Below are 15,926 nucleotides of genomic sequence, written 5' to 3' on the forward strand. Positions count from 1 at the left end.
GTTGTTGTCTTGATGTTTTATATTATGTTTTATTACCTCTAATTGGTTTGTTACAGCAAACTGTATTTAGCAAAAATGTTGCAAAAAACAAAAAATATATTTCTTTCCTGTTTTTTTTATAACACAATAAACCTTAAAATATTAAACCACAATTAAATGCATGTTATATTTTTATTCTAAAAGATTGTTGCACTACAGTGTTCATAAAAGCCATCATTTTAATACATACATCTTTTAAAAACACCATTAAAATAAATGTTTACATCTTACACAACAAAACATAACAATATTAGGTCTGAAATTTTTATCAAGTGTTTTAATTATAGACAGAATAATGGAAAATACAATAATAATGATCTCAGCTTAGCATAAGTATCATCATTACCAAAATTTAAGACAGTATAGAAAAAATATATGTTTTTGTTTACCATTTTAGCTCACCCACAATAATAATAAATTACATAATAGGATTAAAATATAATTTCTTCTAAACACAATCAGTTTTATTAGAAAATGCATCAGCTTATTGTCTTTGTGTTGACCTTTCATAAAGTTATACTTCATCTCCAGATTGAGTTTAATACAGAAACATCATCACATTAAAAATATCACAATAAATACATGTTCATATTAGTCAGATAAAGTGTAATATTAATGGAATAACGTATTATCTTCAGGTAGCTTGTTGTGTTGTGTGGAATCTGTGTCAGCAGCTCTTTGATTTAACTAAAATAATTTCAATAAGAGAAATTGATTAAGGATGATTCTAGATTCTGCATACAGTACATGGTTGTTTTTATTAAGAATATTTTAGTTGCTTGCTGTTTACACTAGAGTTCCCTCATCCTGACTGCTGTCCAGCACACTTGGAAACACAAGATTGTTGCTGTCATCAGCTTCGTCATCTTTGACCTGCAGAGAATTCACAGCATTAGTACATATCAACACTACCACACCCAGAGTAACGATGTTTCACTAGTGACCTGCCAACAAGTTTTTCATTCTCACTGACTCACAACGCTGCCACTGATCTTATCCTTAGTGAGTTTCAGTAACTGACATTAATCAGTCTTTATCTACTAGTAAAATAGAATAAAAATTAACATAACAACATAACAAGAGTCAGACTAAAGGTGACTTTTAACTCCAGCTTCTGTTTATAGAGGCAGCAGTAGCTTCACCATTACAGCAGTAGTACTAGCATTAGTATACCAGTTACCTCTTGGTGATTTTGTTTTTCAGACATAGACTCTGTGTTGAGGAAGGCTGCAAAATGGATCAGGGTGTAGATTCTATAAAAACACACAACAGTGTTGAATTTTAAAAGGAGAACTCATGAACATCAAACATCACAGACAATACTCCTTTAATTTGATCGGAATAGTTACCTGTGGTACAGCATGGCGATGAACTGCATGAGAACCAGAAATGAGAAGGTCAGTGTGAACATGAAGCCCAAAGGGTCAATGTGCAGGTACTCTCCTGTAAAGTGCAGGTGCATGTCGATCTTTGGCAGCTGGATGAAGACGGACGACGCTATCAGCTGAAGAGTGAAAGTCGCTACGAGCCAGAAGGCATTGCAAAGGAAGTAGAAAAACGTCACCTGTGAATGAGAAGTAAAAATAAACATGAAATACAAAATTAAAAACAAGGGAGTTCACAGAGGTGTAATTAGTTTCACCACACTTAGACACAGTTACCTTGTTTCTTAGAGATCTGAGTTTCCCAGACATTATCTTCTGTTTCTCTTTGTTCTCAAGCAGAGGCTCCAGGTATTTGACTATCAGGTCTTTGAAGAACTGCTCCTCATCCTGCACAGACATACAGCAATTTGCTTGATAATGTACTAAACATGCACACTAACTCCACTATTTGTACCCTGAACACATTTGCTGGTGCATGCTGAAGTCCAAACTTTCATTTTTCAAACTTAAGGAACTGTTGACACATTTGTGTTGTTAGAGTAATGTCGGGCTGTGTTCTAAATGCTAAATACTAATTTTATTATGTTCTATTCAAACTTTGGTGTCTTATTTCTTATTTTTCGGTTCCAAATTTGGGTTCCTGTAGAGTCAACAGAACATCTTTAAAAAGTGAAACAGTAGCATTTTGATGTTCAACCTCCTTTTGGTCTCTGCCACCCATATCAAACTACTTTGGCTGATGAGTCGCAATTATACATAACCTTCAAAAGGGGCAGAATCAAAACATATGCACCTTGTCCAGCGTGTCCTCCTGCAGGCGCATGTCATCAGACAAACTCTGCAGCTGTGTGACCCAACCTGGAGGAAACAGTGAAGCAGAACATTTTCACTATGTTGCAGTGTGAGAATCATATGATATTAAAACTGATTTTTTTCATATTGAGACTTACACTGGTGTGCACAGGTAAAGGAAGGCTCCTCTTGTCTAAAACCAAATACAAAATAAATATTGGAAACAAACAAACTTGAGGTACATGTGTAATTTGGATTTACTTTTTTCCGGCTCTTTCTCAACTTTCCTCTTTAATATAATTTGTTTGCTTTGCCTTGAAGTCAGTTATTTATGATTTACCTGTTTTGCACTGGGCCCTGTAGTTACCTTCCTGCCCTGCATTTATCAATATATTCTGCATCTTCTACCATCATGATGAACAAATAAAAATCAAATATTGACTATCTGACTAAACTCCTGATGACTGCTTACTATGAGAAGGCTTCAGCTCTAAACCAGCTAAAGTACCATTTTAGACTTTACCTCTGTTCATTCTCCGGTCTGCTCTCATTCACAATCGTGTTTTGAGGGGGAGGTTGAGGCTCTGATGACTCCACATTCATGTTCTCCTGGTTGTTAATTAGCTTTTCTGCTCTGCCTCTCCGACAGAGCTTCTGACAGCATTTGGCATTTGAGAAGAACCTTCTGAATGTGCTTTTAGCTGCAAAAATGAAATTCATTTCCGTTTAGTTCACATATATAGTAGCATTATAGGACCATTTAATAGTATTTTAAATGAGGAGAGCTTCAGTTAAGATCTTTAGTGCTACCATGTCATTTAATTATTAGTTCATTTTGACAAACTTATCAACAATTTGTTTAGGTCTTAAGAACATTTAAACTCTTCACAAAAATAAATATGAATTCATTTGATAATGTCACAAACAGCTGTATAACAAAGTTTATTTTTAATAAAACTCTAAAATTCCTCAATAACTGTGCGAGTGTTGTTTGACACATAAAATGTTGACATCATAAATATTATTCTTATCATTCTCAAACTATATGCCTGCAAAAGATCTATATCATATGTACATTTTGGTTTATCTAGTTTTTACCTTTCTGGGCTGTACTCTGTGGGGCAGCAGCTATAGGTTTAGCAGCTCCAGGCCCAGGAGCTGCAGGTGCGGTCTCCCTGGTGCCCCAGGACACATTGTTCATGTTGACCATGGAGTAAATAGACAGCAGTAGGTATGCACTGGGGATGCAGATGATGTAAAGAAAGCCATGGACTACCAGGCTAACCTCCTGTGGATGCAGGATTGCAGTGACGAGGTACATCATTGCTATAATGATGACAAAGAGGCTGCTGGGAGACACGATGGTTTGTTCCCGCACCATGGTGCCTGATGGAGGATAAACAGATGAAAAATGAGTTTCAGAAGTGGCTTTAAACAGGCTTTGCTGCTGGTTGACCTGTGTTGAACGTACCGATTATGTTAAATGCTACTATCATCATGAGGACGGCGTACAAGATACTCATGACTGCTGCAATATGAATCTGAGTATCTGACTTGATCTTGAAGCTGATACCAAGAAAGATGGCAGGAGGTATGACAGACAGGACCAGTGCAACATTGGGGTCAATGTTGAACATCAAAGTTAAACCACCTGAAAGGTAGAACACAAATTGAAGAACTGGTTCAACAAACCGAAAATATTGATATAACCTTAATCTAATTTCCTGAAACCACATCCTCATTCAATACCACAAAAACAAGCCTGACCTGCAATCATAAGGACAACGGTAGAAGGTGCCAGGATGGACGAGGCTAAGCTGATGAGCTGGTAGAGCATGAAGAGTTTGGACATGGATGGGTTCCTGCTGGTGATCTCAGTGCTGGAGCCCAGCAAGTCAGCAATGCTGGCCATAGAGGATGGACCCCATCGACGACGCTGAAAAGAAAGTTATCATGAATTATGTGGTAAAATGGTAAAACATTAGACTTGTTGGCCAGATGATTAATGTTGTTAATGTTATCCTCTGCTTGCTATGGGTTCAACTGAGGAACAACCACTCTTATGGGGGAAGAGCCTGTGCTCTGGAAACTGGGGCACCCAGGTTCAAATCCCAGTTGAAGTTAAAGTTTGTCTCTTTTGGGGGCGGATACGGGTCGTCCGCTAACCACAGCAATGTCTCTGGTAGTCTCAACACAGTAAAATATGATAATATGGAGACTAACTTGTCTTATTTCATGTTAGTAAGTAGGCAGGCGGAAAATAATAGGTAAGAGAAGGGACTATGCAGTAAATGCCAACAGATGAAGTCAAAGTTATGTTTCATGTTGCAGTTTCTGAAATAACCTGATGTAAAACATGCAAAGTTGCTCTTTCCACAAAAACAAAACCAACCATGTCATTTCTGTCTCTATAGCCAGTCTTCCTCTGAATATTATCTCTAATTACTGTGACACCAAATTACTTTTGGTGGAAGTTGGGGAAAGTTTTATTATATAACAAATGTAACTTAATTAAAGTCAATTTCTACCACATAGTTTATCTATAGAGAGATTTTTTGAATAAGGGCATATATTTGGGTTATGTAAAACTAGGGCAGTGCTCAAACTTGGATGAGGTCCAAAGGGTGTTGTGAGAATATTATGACATGATCAGTCTTGTCCTTGATGTTTGAACATTTTCAATTGCAGGGGTATGAGTAATCACCTGGTTATAAAATTCTTTGAACTCCTGCGGGGCCTTGGTGTAGGCATCTGAAGCTGCATTGAACTCCACCCTCCATCCCTGCTTCAGCATCAGAGTGCACAGCCAACGATCTTCACCTGTAGGCACGATTAAAGATTTGGACAATACTTCAAACAGACTTTCAGAGTCGCCACCACGAATATAATGGTCCCCAAAGAAATATCTATTTCAATAAGGCGACAAGATTCAGCTGAAACTGAAGCAAACGGATACATTTGAACACAGTGATTTTAACACAGAAAATTATTTTGCGAGAAAAATGCTAATTAATTAAAATTATGATTAAGGGTTTGGTGCCCCTTAATGTTACTCTATTTTTGCTGAAGTGTGTGGCTGAGGATGCCCTTAAGTAACTCTGGGCTTTATTACTGTGTAATTTGGCGATGTCATTTTCCAGTTGCGTTTTGTTTGAATTGATACGTGGTGAACTTCATTCTTGGAAGACTGTTTTTCTTTTTCCACTCCCTCTGCAGGTTTCATGTGAAGCCTGTATTTACAGGCGCTCACTCATCTTTGAATGTTTAGAATCTGTGGCATTTACAAAGAAGATTTAAAGGTCAACTCTAAAAACTCACGGCATCCCGTGACGCATTCTGTTTACATATTGTTTCATGGCAACATGAATGGTGGCAGTATTGTCAAAAGCTCGAGCCTGAATTTGACACACTAAACACCAGTAGATTAATTTCAATCACCAACAAAAGGACCTGTATTATACTGCATTTAAAAGAATTTAAAAGTTGCATCTGAGTATCCGTTTGTTTTTAACTGTGTTTCATGAAAGTTTCAAGCAATTTCCTTCCAGTGACGTGGGACTCACGGCTCACAGCTCTTATCTACAATTGTTCCCACGACCACCCGTGCAACTTTCAAGAAGAAGGATCCTGTTGGCTGCTCTGTCGGTTGCTGAGAGGACATTACTCAATATACTTTATAATTGGACTGCTAATGCCTGTTGTGCAACATTGGGTTACATGTTATGTCTTATCTAATTCAGTTGGTATTTAAGCTTTGTACTAACACTTGATGTGCAGTAACACACCCTTTGGCAGTCGATGTTCTGTTCTGAAGACTTGGCAGCATGAATACTTTATTCAATTCGCAGTTAGTATGAGCTTCTATCTATTGAAATCTAATTTCACCTTGTATGTTGTACTAAAACTAGACACTAATAAAAGCAGCTTACATACAGCTTTAGAGATGGACCATAAGCTGATCTTACCCTGGTCGTACTGGATGTAGTGGTAAGCCTTAGTGGACTTGATGGTATATGTTTTCATGACGTTGTCGTCCATAATCGCCGCCGCTCTGTACAAGCTAAAGCACCCCGGGCTGCAGAGCACGCAGCCAAACACATGCTCTGCTGTTTTTTGAAGCCAGTGACTGACAGCGTATTCAAACTTCTGGTACCAAACCATCGGACCTGTTAGGGACACAAGTGCCAAGTTATCAAACCCACCACTGTGTATCATTTCTGTGAGTGTGTCTGTTCAAGCTTATTGACCAGCTGCAACAAATGGTCTGCCACATCTGTGAGATTAATTGAATTATATTTTTACAGTTTCAGTATATGTTAAGCAGCATAATCATGCATTAATTAACTAGATGCAGGAATTGAGTAGAGTACACTGAAAAATAAACTATTTACCATCCAGTAATCTTCTAAATTACAGCTTGCTAATAACAAAATAATGAATTTATTAAATATAATGACAAAAATATGTGCTAAATAATTGATAAAATAATATAGCAATTTTACATTTTGATATAATTACCAGGTAATTTAGCCACAATTACATTAAAGCATGTGAAACATTTAAATATCATTTCCTGGAATTTGCCTTAGGACAAGACTAAACAGTATCAAAATACTACCTTAAGTAAATTAAACTTCAGAGCTTTTGTTAATTAACAAGCAATTGTATGTGTATTTTCAAGTAATTAAATGAAAAACTCGAACTTGTTTCATACTTATTTGTTGCATTTTAATTAGCAGGCTGTGATGTAGTTGTTGCAGGCACTAGTTCAGCATTTCTTTCTGAATCAAACATTTTAGCTAAAATGAAAAAAAGGACTGAACTATTCCCAGTAGTTAAAATAAATGTATAAATGTAAGATGAAATGTGCTGACAGCATGTCATCATCTAAATGTTTGGTCCTTTATTGTAATTGCTTTTATTGTAGCCCCTCTGTTTTTCATCCCCATTCCCTCACAGTATTACACCAACCTGATCCTGTGGGGTGAATCCTGCCACATGCTGCCCCAACACGTGGGTACACCTTCAGGCGATCAACAAGCAGCATCACAGCAGCGGGTTGAAAGTCTGTGTCCCCGTCTAAAGCTAGCAGGTAGGTATTGTTCTTCTCTTTCTGCAGAATCATACAGTTTGACATTTATCTACTTATCAATTAGAAATACAGTATGTGCTAAAAATGCACTGGTTCATGTATGCGTGCATGTGTCTTCTCTCATCTGACCTCAAACTCTCTTTTTAACTCAGCCTCGTCCTCTCTTTCCCCCAACCTATTGTAATACTTGGCTGCAACTTTCCAGCCCAGGAGGTAGTACATGTACATGACCTGGAAAACATCAAATAATACTTTATTCAGTAATCGTACCTTGACAAAAACACATTATGAGCATCACTGTCTTAAAAAAATAACGATGAACACTATTAATTAGTATTTTAATATTTTAATTACACTTGTCAGACCTTTGACTAACTCTTACTCTGCCAATATAGTAAAAATAATGACCTTAAACTTCACACAGGCTTGTAGCAAAGCTGAACTGTATAATTTTCCCACCTGAGACCATCTCTTTTTGTGGCGGATTAGTTCCTTGTCCTTGAAGTGAACCACCAGAATGTTTCCATGAGGCATGGTGACCACCACTCGACCTCCATATGGTGTCCTCACCAGTTTCTGATCAGGGATCTGCTGCTGCTTCCTAAAGAGGCCTTTATCGATGTTCATGAAGATGCTATCAGAGGATCAAATATACTTAGCTTAAGTTTATAATTCTCAACAATGTTCACCTTTCAGAGATCGTTCTAAATCAATCATTTTACTGCAAATCAGTTTAAACCTTTACCTGTAAACCTCTCTGATAATTTCCACAAGCGTCTCTGCAAATTCATTGACGTGGCGCCCTCTGCTCCCTGGAACATTTCTGAAGGCGTCGTCAAAGTAGATGTGACCTTCAAAAGTTATGTCGCTTGTTTCTCCTTCCTTTCTTGGACTGAACTTGTCCAGTCTGGGGAGTAAAAAGACTTGTTGGTACACTGTGCTTTAGAAAAACATGAACAGGTATTGTTGAAAATCTGTATCCATAATCTAACTCTTCAAAGTATTCTGTGAAACATACCTGAAAAATGAAATGATTAAATTCATCATCTCGTCAGAGGTCTCATGCCACATGGTCGCACAGAGGAACAATTTCACAGGGTCTAATGGTCTGAATCTGGAAATTAAAACATTTGCATTGTAAATGTAAAAACCTGGTTCATGTACATCACTTCTTTTGTTTGGGCTCATACTCATACTGTACTTTGAGTTTTGCACAACCTTTTTAACCTTTTTCTGATTTATATATTTACAGACATGGTGATTCCAGACAGGTTTTCATTGTCTCATCTTGTTGGCAGAAGGCTTACAACTCTTGGTTGAAGATTAAAATCAAATCAGTACTCAGCTTCATTGCCCTACCACTGTGTTTTCTGTATATTTGAAAGAATTTTAAATCTAAAGTACATAACTGAACAATTGCTAAAACATCTGACTTTAAAACTCTAAACTATCACCCATAAATCTTATCTTCAACAAAAACCAACATCCACACTTACTTCTTCTGCCTTACAGTTTTCTGGACATCAAATCGAGTGTTTAAAAGCAGTGACTGCTCTATAAATCCTCCTTCATACAGCCTTCTGGCCAACAGCTCCTGAGTCCTCTGGATGCGGTACAGACTGAGGTACCATAGGTGGATAGTGGCCAACACAAGACCGAGCCACCAGGACACAGATGAACCTACCGGAAAAAAAAAAATCAAAGGCTAATAGTAAAATATCAGACTTAAAGCCGGTTTAACTGTACTGTCGAGGTCTGAGAAAAAAGTGTTTAACATTTATATAGAATAATACTTATATATCTAATAATAATAATAATAATAATAATAATAATAATAATAATAATAATAATAATAATAATAATAATAATAATAATCTAATATCTATCTACCACAAAAACAAAATCTTGTAGGCTTTATTTTAGATGCAAAATCAAGGTGAAAGTGGATGTAACCCCCCCACAAGTTTTATAATGTGTCTTTGTTACCTGTGAGAATTCCAATGTCAGCCACGTTGGACATGTCAAAGAGGCACAGAGTGTGTGTAACATCCAAAACCAGTTGTGGGAACACGCTACCAGTCAGACTTTGGTTTCTTCCATCCACAGCTACGTTGCAGTAGTGTGTAAAGTTTGCCGCCCCATTCAGACTTATTCTGTAGTCCTGATAGTAAACAATGACGGGGATGACGAACAGAGCCATGACAGCTAGAGAGGCCAGGTACAGAGGCAGGATGAAGCACTGTCGCAGGGCGTGCATCTTACAGGCTGCTAATGCAAACCAATGGCAGAGTGCAGAGGAGATCAGCTGGACCCCCACTGTAATGACTATCACCCTTGTCTCAAAGCTTGGGATGGTGGTCACAATGTCCCAATGCATTTTAGACAGGGGAACATAGGCTCCAAGCACACAGGCCGTTACCATGATCCTGAGCAGGCTGGAGAGGATGTGCAGGATGTTCTGGCTTCTTCTCATGTCTATGCACAATTCTTTTAAGAAGGCAGAGCTGCTGTTTTCACTGATGTTTCTGAAGTAGTTCTCCCACCAGTTAAAGGACACCAAGAAAGACCCACCAACGGCCAGACCAACCCACATAGCCATCTTCATGTCAGTAGGATTCTTCTTTATGTATAAGGTGAGAAACAGCACATAACCGAGCACAATGAGGACGAAGGCAGCGATGGATGGTCCCAATGAAGCGGTTTCTTTCCTTGGCAGTACACTGAGCAATCACCTGTAGGAGCGCAGAGAGAAGGGCTACACCATTTAGGATTGTCACATTAGTCACAATGTCCAAATGTGGCATCGCTACGATGGTGAGAATCGCTGCACCCAGAGAGACCAGAAATTCAAGAAACAGAACCTAAAAAAAGGGAGAAAACACATCTTCAATTTCAAAGCAACACCAGTTCCCAAAGGGTATTATTATTATTAATTAATTATTAATATTATTCATTATCTTTCATTTATAATATGAAATCACTCAGCTGGTTTTTGGTTTGCCCCACTACACAGACCATAAGATTTTTCAATTCTATGCTGTGACAAACAGTTAATGTGGTGTATCATAGCATTTTGAGACATAGGGGTTGGTTGAATTGCCGACTGGGCAGTTAAGAAATCTTGTGATGTTTCTCACCATAGATAATGTTTTTTTGGCCGGCAGCTTTGAGGATTTATAGCACGCCTTCCAGATGCTCTTTAGTAAGAGAAGGACGCTGGAGGCGATGAGCGAGCAGCCGATGCACAACAGAGCAACAGGTTTCTGCTCAGCTAGGAGGGTCTTTGTGCCTTCATTCGACAAAGTGATAAGCAGGAGGAAAGATGTCTGCAGCAGAGACAAGAAAGATATTCGTTATATTAGATATTAGATATTAGTGTTTTACTTAAAGAAAAAGAGGATTATTGATACCAGATAAATTTGGACAAAATTGTCTAACTAAAATCCCACTTGGTTAAATTTTGAATAACTAATGCAACACTAATATTTGATCCACAAAATATGAAGCAAACCTTGCTACATAAAGCCAACCCAAACACAAACACAGCGACTACACAGAAAGAGAAGGTCTTTAGTATTTGGATCAGCTTCCAGGGAGTTTGTTCATCTTCAATGACGGGGAGTTCTCGACAGGTATCCCACGGCCTCCTAAAGACAAGACATCAAAACATCAAGCTATGGTGACTGCATGGATAAAATGACTTTGGTAGGACGTTCTGTGGTAACTTTAGGACAAAGCAAGGTAGAAAATACCGTGTATTTGTAAACAGAACCAAACTATGATAACCTGAATTCTGAGACCATGTTGAACCTGTAATACAAGTTCTGTCCTGACAGATTTTCTGCTTGTTATGCAAAGCATCATAAATAGGTGAATGTACTTGGATTGTGGGAGGAAACTCAAGCAACCCCAAGAAAAACATGCCAACCCTACACAGAATAGCCAAAGCCACCCAGCTGGTTCGAACCCTTTACCCTCAAGGCTTAATGCGAGACCCAACATGCTCCCAGCAACAGCTACAAAACCACCTGTTGCTGATTCTTTCTGCCTCGATAAGAATCACTGTGACTGTTCCTTTAATAAACATTAATTAATGAATGAACATGACTTTATCAGTCCTGAAATGTAAATACTCTCACTAACTTTAATTTTAATGTGCCAAAAGCAGAAACCTTTTTAGAAATTAATTTACAATTTGTCCAGTATTTAATTTTACATATTTCTTTTACATTCCTTTCTTTAATATTTAAAATGTTATTACTTAAACAAGTGTAATAGTCATTATTACATTAAATTAAATATTAAATAAAAGTATTATAAAAATGATATTTACGAAATGTCTTACTTGGGCAAGGTCCTGTCTTCATCCATGTTTCAGATTAATTTGTGCACTTTGTTTGTCTGTGGCTGTGGTCCTAAAAATGATGTTTAGATGTTGTCCAAATGCTGTCATCAACAGAGTTGGTAAAAATACGACAATTAAACAGCTACAAGTAGATGCAGCACTCCAATTCTTTATTCAAATACATGTTTTAAAATGTTTAAATTCCATGTTTGTTAGACAAGCATTTAATGATTTTAACAGATTTTCGCCTGTACTGATAGATGGTTAATTAGAAATTAATAACAACATATCATAATTTATTAGTTGACAATATTTAGTTTTAAAGATGTGTATCCAAGTACAATATTTCACTTTAAATTACGTTGAAGTGACCTAAAACAGGAAAAATCCACTGAAATTCATGGACAGCGATTAAGTAAATGTATTACGTGACTTACCACCTTTGATCGTCATATCAACTGAGTCTAAATCATGTTTAGCTCATCACTAAATGACAACACCTTAAACTGTGATGCAGCAGGAGAACAGCCAAACAGAGATTCAGGGCAGAGTGTTGTGACACTGTAGAACCTGTAATACAGGTATTGCCCTACAGTGACACATTTACCATGGAAATTAAACCTGTCAAATCAAACTACCGTAATTAAATAATTTTTCAAATTATGAACAAACCATTATTACAAAATTATTGTCAAAGCAACAAAGAAAAGACATAACATAACTCAAGTGTGGTAATTAAATATTATGGTTGTGATTGTAATTATTATTATTGCTGTTGTAATAATATGTATACTGTCTATACAGTAATTGCTTTACAACAGTTATTCTACAACAACTCTACTTGGTTGTAGATTTGTGTCTCACTTCAAAGTCTGCTCTCACATTGACCTCAGTGTGTTCATGATAATTGTTAAACTCTGCTTAATCTCTGCAATGTGTTTAATCGGTCAGAAATACCCCTTGAATTTGCAAAATTAGCAAAAGCACAGCACATTAAAGGTCACGTTAAAGGTTGCATCCCTAACACTGGGTTGCCACTGAAGCACCTTTGTGGAAGGTAATTTAAAATTCCCTACAAATAGTCGAAATTGGCCACTGTGAAAAGAGTGTTGGAAAACAGCAATTCCATTTTTTAGGCCTACTAATTGTCTCGCAGGCAATCAGAAAAAGAATTTAAATTGTATACATCTTTTAGAGCACAGTTTATCTTTAACTGAACTCTATCATCTTTAAAATATACTGAGCTGAATTAGTTTCCATATGAACAAAATCCAGCAAAAAAAAAAAAAAAAAACCCAAAGTTTATACATGACAACATCAAGTTAAATTCACAAAAATAATCTAATATGTGGCTGGTTAGTGAACACATTTTTAACAGCCAGGAATGTGGACCAAAAACTGAAAGGATGTTCAGTGAAAACGATTAATAGGTCAAAGAAAAATGAAACCTTACTAAGTTATGAAACGAAAGCAAAACCCTGAAACATTCAAAGAACAACGATGCAAAGTTGTTCCTAAGACAGCATGATTTAAGCATTACTGATTGAAGCAGATAAGACTTTTATTTCACCTTCATTTATTTTTACCTTTTTAAAAGTTTTAAATCATTTATAATATTTTGCACTAACATTTCACCAGAAACTGGTTTTGATTTAGATGAGTAGACCTTTTAACCCTAGGTGAATTGATACTCCTTGCAATACAAGATTACTTTAAATGATATGAATAACACTGATAAGTTTTATTGCCAAAATCAACAATCAAAGTGGAAGAGGTGCTACAATAGTTAGGTTGTAGTCATGCATAACAGACTGTCAGTCTTGTGCACATGTGAGAATTAGCTGTTTACATAAAGATTCCTCTAATATGCTCCTTCCTCTCATGATATGATCTGGCCACAAGGCTAAATGCCCAGTGCTGTTCCTAGGGTCTTGGGATGGACTTGTCCAGGAGAGTAGTGGTTGGAGACATGGCATTGTGGCACAAAAGACATTGTTACTCATATAAAAAATAAATAAATGAAAAATTACTTTTAATTTACTTTTAAGGTATCTATTCAGTAGATCCTTGTAAGGTTTGTAAAAAATCAATGAGGAGACTGACCACAGGACTGGTTTAGAAGATGTTTAATAATAATAAACGAGAGAGCTGAGAAGCTAGGGCAGGGCACAGGGTGCATTTGGACATTCGACCTCCTGACCAGTAGGTGGTGCACAGCACTGACAGTTTTCTTTGCTGTAGGGGAAATGCCAGTTTTTAGTTTCCAAAAGTCACTTCCTTTTTTGTCCAACAGCCCTGACACCTAGTGGTAAGGAAAATGCCTTGTTCCTCACTAGTAAGTCGCTTTGGATAAAAGCGTCAAGTGACAAAATTCTAACCAGAAAAAAAGACAACACAAATCAGAGAGGAGTGTCGATGATGGTGTTAATAAAGGGAGAGACAACGATAAAATCAATCAGCTTGTTTATTCAGAGATTAAAAACTTATTCCAAAAGTGTTTTGTTTTAAGTGCATGTTCTAGAAGTGTGTGTGATATTATCATAAGTGCCAGACTCAAAACCATGTCCTCAAAAAACAAAACAAAACAAAACAAAACAGAAAAAATCGTATTGGTAGAAAACACATTCATAATCTCAAAAACTAAATTTAACAAACTCAAAGCAATGAGTAATTTGGTTAGGATGCAAAAGCAAATGTGAATAGTAATTCAGTAACATACCACAAGATGGTGGCAATGAATTAAAAAATGTCACTCTGTTGTCTGCTGCCAATGTGATGGAGTCAGTAAATATGCAAATACACACAGGTACCTACTGTTGAAACATAAGCATGTCTGTTGTTGTTTTTGGTAAAACTTTTACAAAGTAATGAAATTGTGGGTCCAAGACTTCTACAATAGTCTTAGAAATAAAAATGCACTTTGTTGGACACAACAAATGGTTTTGGTAGACACACAATTTGGGGTATTTTTATGCACTTTGTTGGACACAACCTGTTGCATAAATATACCCCAAATTGTGTGTCTACCAAAACCATTATTAAGTTGATGAGCTTGCTGTCAATTTAACAGAACCCTTTTAAAAGGCACAACCTTTAACACTCAAATTCACAAATGTGTACAATAAAACAAATCATAAAAGTAGATATTTGTAAGCTGATAAAACAATAATGATCCATTTAATGAAACAGACTAAGAACAGAGTAAAATCCAATAATAAATCTTAACATGATCACAGGTTGTCATTAGTATAATTAAGACAGTATAGAATTGTATGTATTTGTTTTAACAGTGTAACACACAAACAATAACAGTAAATTACCAAAAAATACAATTAAAAAATTTGATTTTTTCAAAACTAGATCTGTTTTATTGTAAATATCTTCTTTGTGTTGACCTTCATTAACTTATACTTCAATCTGAATATTAAATTTTAATTCAGAAACTTCACATTAAATGAGCCACAATGAAAACATGTTCATATTCGTGAGACAAATTGTATCACCAAATAATGAATGGTAAAGGTCATTATCTTCAAGTAGCTTGTGTTAATTCAGTTGTTAATGTTAAATTTTACTTAATTAAATGCAGTTTGATGCTTTTAAATCCTACACAGGAGCAGTTCTAAACGCTTTTTCGGGGTGCTTATGCCCTCGTCTATTAATTCAGCCTCCCTTAGATGATATGCTATCAAAAATTATTGAAAGTATAATTTTGGCATTTTAAAGCAAAAATAAAATTAATTTAAAATTAAGATATGATGTGGCATTTACTCAGATACCATTGACCTCTGACAAAACTACATCAAGGGAAACAGTAACGGCACATTTACTTTATAGCCATAATATGTGGTAGGTTCATCTGCTTATGAGGTTGTAAAAAGTTTTGTCATTTGTGTTAATAATTGTTTTTAAATTGTATGAAGGTTGTGTTTTGAGGATTTATTTTATGTCCTTCCCAAACGTAAAAGTTTGGAGAGTTTGTTTGTCTTGGTTTGACATAAAATCATTGACAATCATCATCACAATCACAATTAATTACGAATATCGCTCTGTGACTACATTTATATTATAACTGCAGCATGTAATGAGCAGAGATTATGTTAGTTCTTCACATGTGGTTCTGCCATACACAGCCACACCACTAGGTGGCGGTGTCCGCGACACTAGTGAGGGCTAAGCCCTCTTTGAATAAAATCCTAGAACTGCCCCTGATCCTAAATACAGTACATGGTTGTGTTTAATGTGCTAAAACCAGGTTTTGGTTGCTCGTCGT

At 36.5% G+C, this 15,926-nt stretch overlaps 1 protein-coding gene across 1 annotated transcript; it reads right to left on the reverse strand.

Moving 5' to 3' along the window:
• Nucleotides 1-201: 201 nt before the first annotated feature.
• Nucleotides 202-12,145, reverse strand: LOC113154013 (chitin synthase chs-1-like). Its single transcript, XM_026347989.1, is given in 24 exon segments — nucleotides 202-912; nucleotides 1,220-1,292; nucleotides 1,389-1,603; nucleotides 1,701-1,811; nucleotides 2,218-2,282; nucleotides 2,375-2,409; nucleotides 2,740-2,917; nucleotides 3,315-3,602; nucleotides 3,688-3,867; nucleotides 3,984-4,152; nucleotides 4,921-5,036; nucleotides 6,182-6,382; nucleotides 7,188-7,329; nucleotides 7,438-7,539; nucleotides 7,768-7,942; nucleotides 8,054-8,215; nucleotides 8,327-8,422; nucleotides 8,805-8,988; nucleotides 9,295-10,000; nucleotides 10,002-10,169; nucleotides 10,446-10,634; nucleotides 10,820-10,955; nucleotides 11,654-11,754; nucleotides 12,091-12,145. Coding segments are annotated over 23 exon segments (3,804 nt in total). The 5' UTR covers nucleotides 11,680-11,754; nucleotides 12,091-12,145; the 3' UTR covers nucleotides 202-825.
• Nucleotides 12,146-15,926: the final 3,781 nt, after the last annotated feature.

This window comes from Anabas testudineus, chromosome 11, assembly GCF_900324465.2.
Source record: "Anabas testudineus chromosome 11, fAnaTes1.2, whole genome shotgun sequence".
Taxonomy (NCBI): domain Eukaryota; kingdom Metazoa; phylum Chordata; class Actinopteri; order Anabantiformes; family Anabantidae; genus Anabas; species Anabas testudineus.